This window comes from Cyprinodon variegatus, unplaced genomic scaffold (genome assembly GCF_000732505.1).
Source record: "Cyprinodon variegatus isolate N-32 unplaced genomic scaffold, C_variegatus-1.0 Scaffold523, whole genome shotgun sequence".
NCBI lineage: Eukaryota > Metazoa > Chordata > Actinopteri > Cyprinodontiformes > Cyprinodontidae > Cyprinodon > Cyprinodon variegatus.
Window position 1 is genome coordinate 116,677 of NW_015150976.1, and position 1,185 is coordinate 117,861.

At 43.9% G+C, this 1,185-nt stretch overlaps 1 protein-coding gene across 1 annotated transcript in view; it reads left to right on the top strand.

The window, feature by feature from the left end:
• The window catches only part of pdzd8 (PDZ domain containing 8), a 50,861-nt gene that overhangs the window by 15,947 nt on the left and 33,729 nt on the right, over positions 1 to 1,185 (top strand). The window contains exon 2 of the mRNA XM_015391065.1: positions 967 to 1,092. Coding sequence (XP_015246551.1) covers positions 967 to 1,092 — 126 coding nt within the window. The remainder of the gene's footprint in view (positions 1 to 966; positions 1,093 to 1,185) is intronic.

The window sequence follows — 1,185 nt, forward strand, 5'->3', positions numbered from 1 at the left end:
GAGTAGAATCTAAGCCCGTACTCATTGTTAGATAAAAGCCTGGGTAAAAGTTGGTTCTAAACCCTCCTGGCTTCAGATCTTAAATCAGAATCAGGGAAAAGAAATAAATGCTGTATGATCCAGCCCTGGATTTTCCCTTTGGGCTCTGATTCAGCTCAGATTTCCTTCAGTGAGCTTCAATTTATTGCAGAGCTCCATCAAATGTAGAAACAAAGGAAAACAGAAGATTTCTGACTGAACTTGGTAGAAAGTGGGTAAGAGGAAGTCCATTTTCTCACTTCCTGTTGTGCAGCACGCTCTCACTGCAGCGCTGACTGAGAGGGAAAGTAGAGGAACGTAGAAAGAGGAAGCTAAAGAGTCAGACGGAAAGCCTGAGATCTGCTGGTGCCCAGTTTAACTGGAGCTGTCAGTGCTCTAAACATCGCCTTATTGGGGAGCAGCTATTGGTCAATGCTCTTCAGTAAGACGGGATTCAAACTTTGAAGGTGTTGAGTGATTTTTATATTAAATGACATTTATAAAAGAAAATTGATATTGTTCCAAATTAGAACGGACCGTTCAGGCTTTTTAAAAATCAACTTTCAAATTTCAAAATATTACCTACTTGCAACAATAATGGGACAACAGTCCCTCCATACAGCTCACTTTAAACGGAACTAACCAATTGAGACATCCCATAATATAGGAGGACAGTTCCATGGTGCTGAGCTTTGGTCTTTGGGCAGCTGCAGCCATAGGCTGTGGTGAATTCTCACTAATTGAGCCTAACATCCTGTGTTTGAAAGAGTTGAGTGGGAGCGTAGCGTAGTGCGCTAACATTTTCTGGGTGGTTATCTGGGCTTTACTGGGAGGTTACTGGTTAGCACGCCACCTGCACTGTTCCTCCTCCAGCTGCAGCTCCGTGTTTGGGTCTGGGTTTTCTACTGTCCTGTGAGTTTTTATCTTTATGTTTTTCTCCCTCTGCAGATACAAGCCCTTCTTTCCATTCCAAGTGCAGCCTCCGCCGGGTTCAGCCTGTGACTTGGACCTGTCTGTCCAGGACAGCCGGCTGGTGGAAGGAAAACTCAGAGTCACTGTCATCGAATGCAGCAGGTTGGTTCTTCTCCATTTTCTCCCTATCTGATTGATGTGCACCTCTTTAATGGACCCAGGAATAAGATTGGTTTAATAAACATTTTCATACTG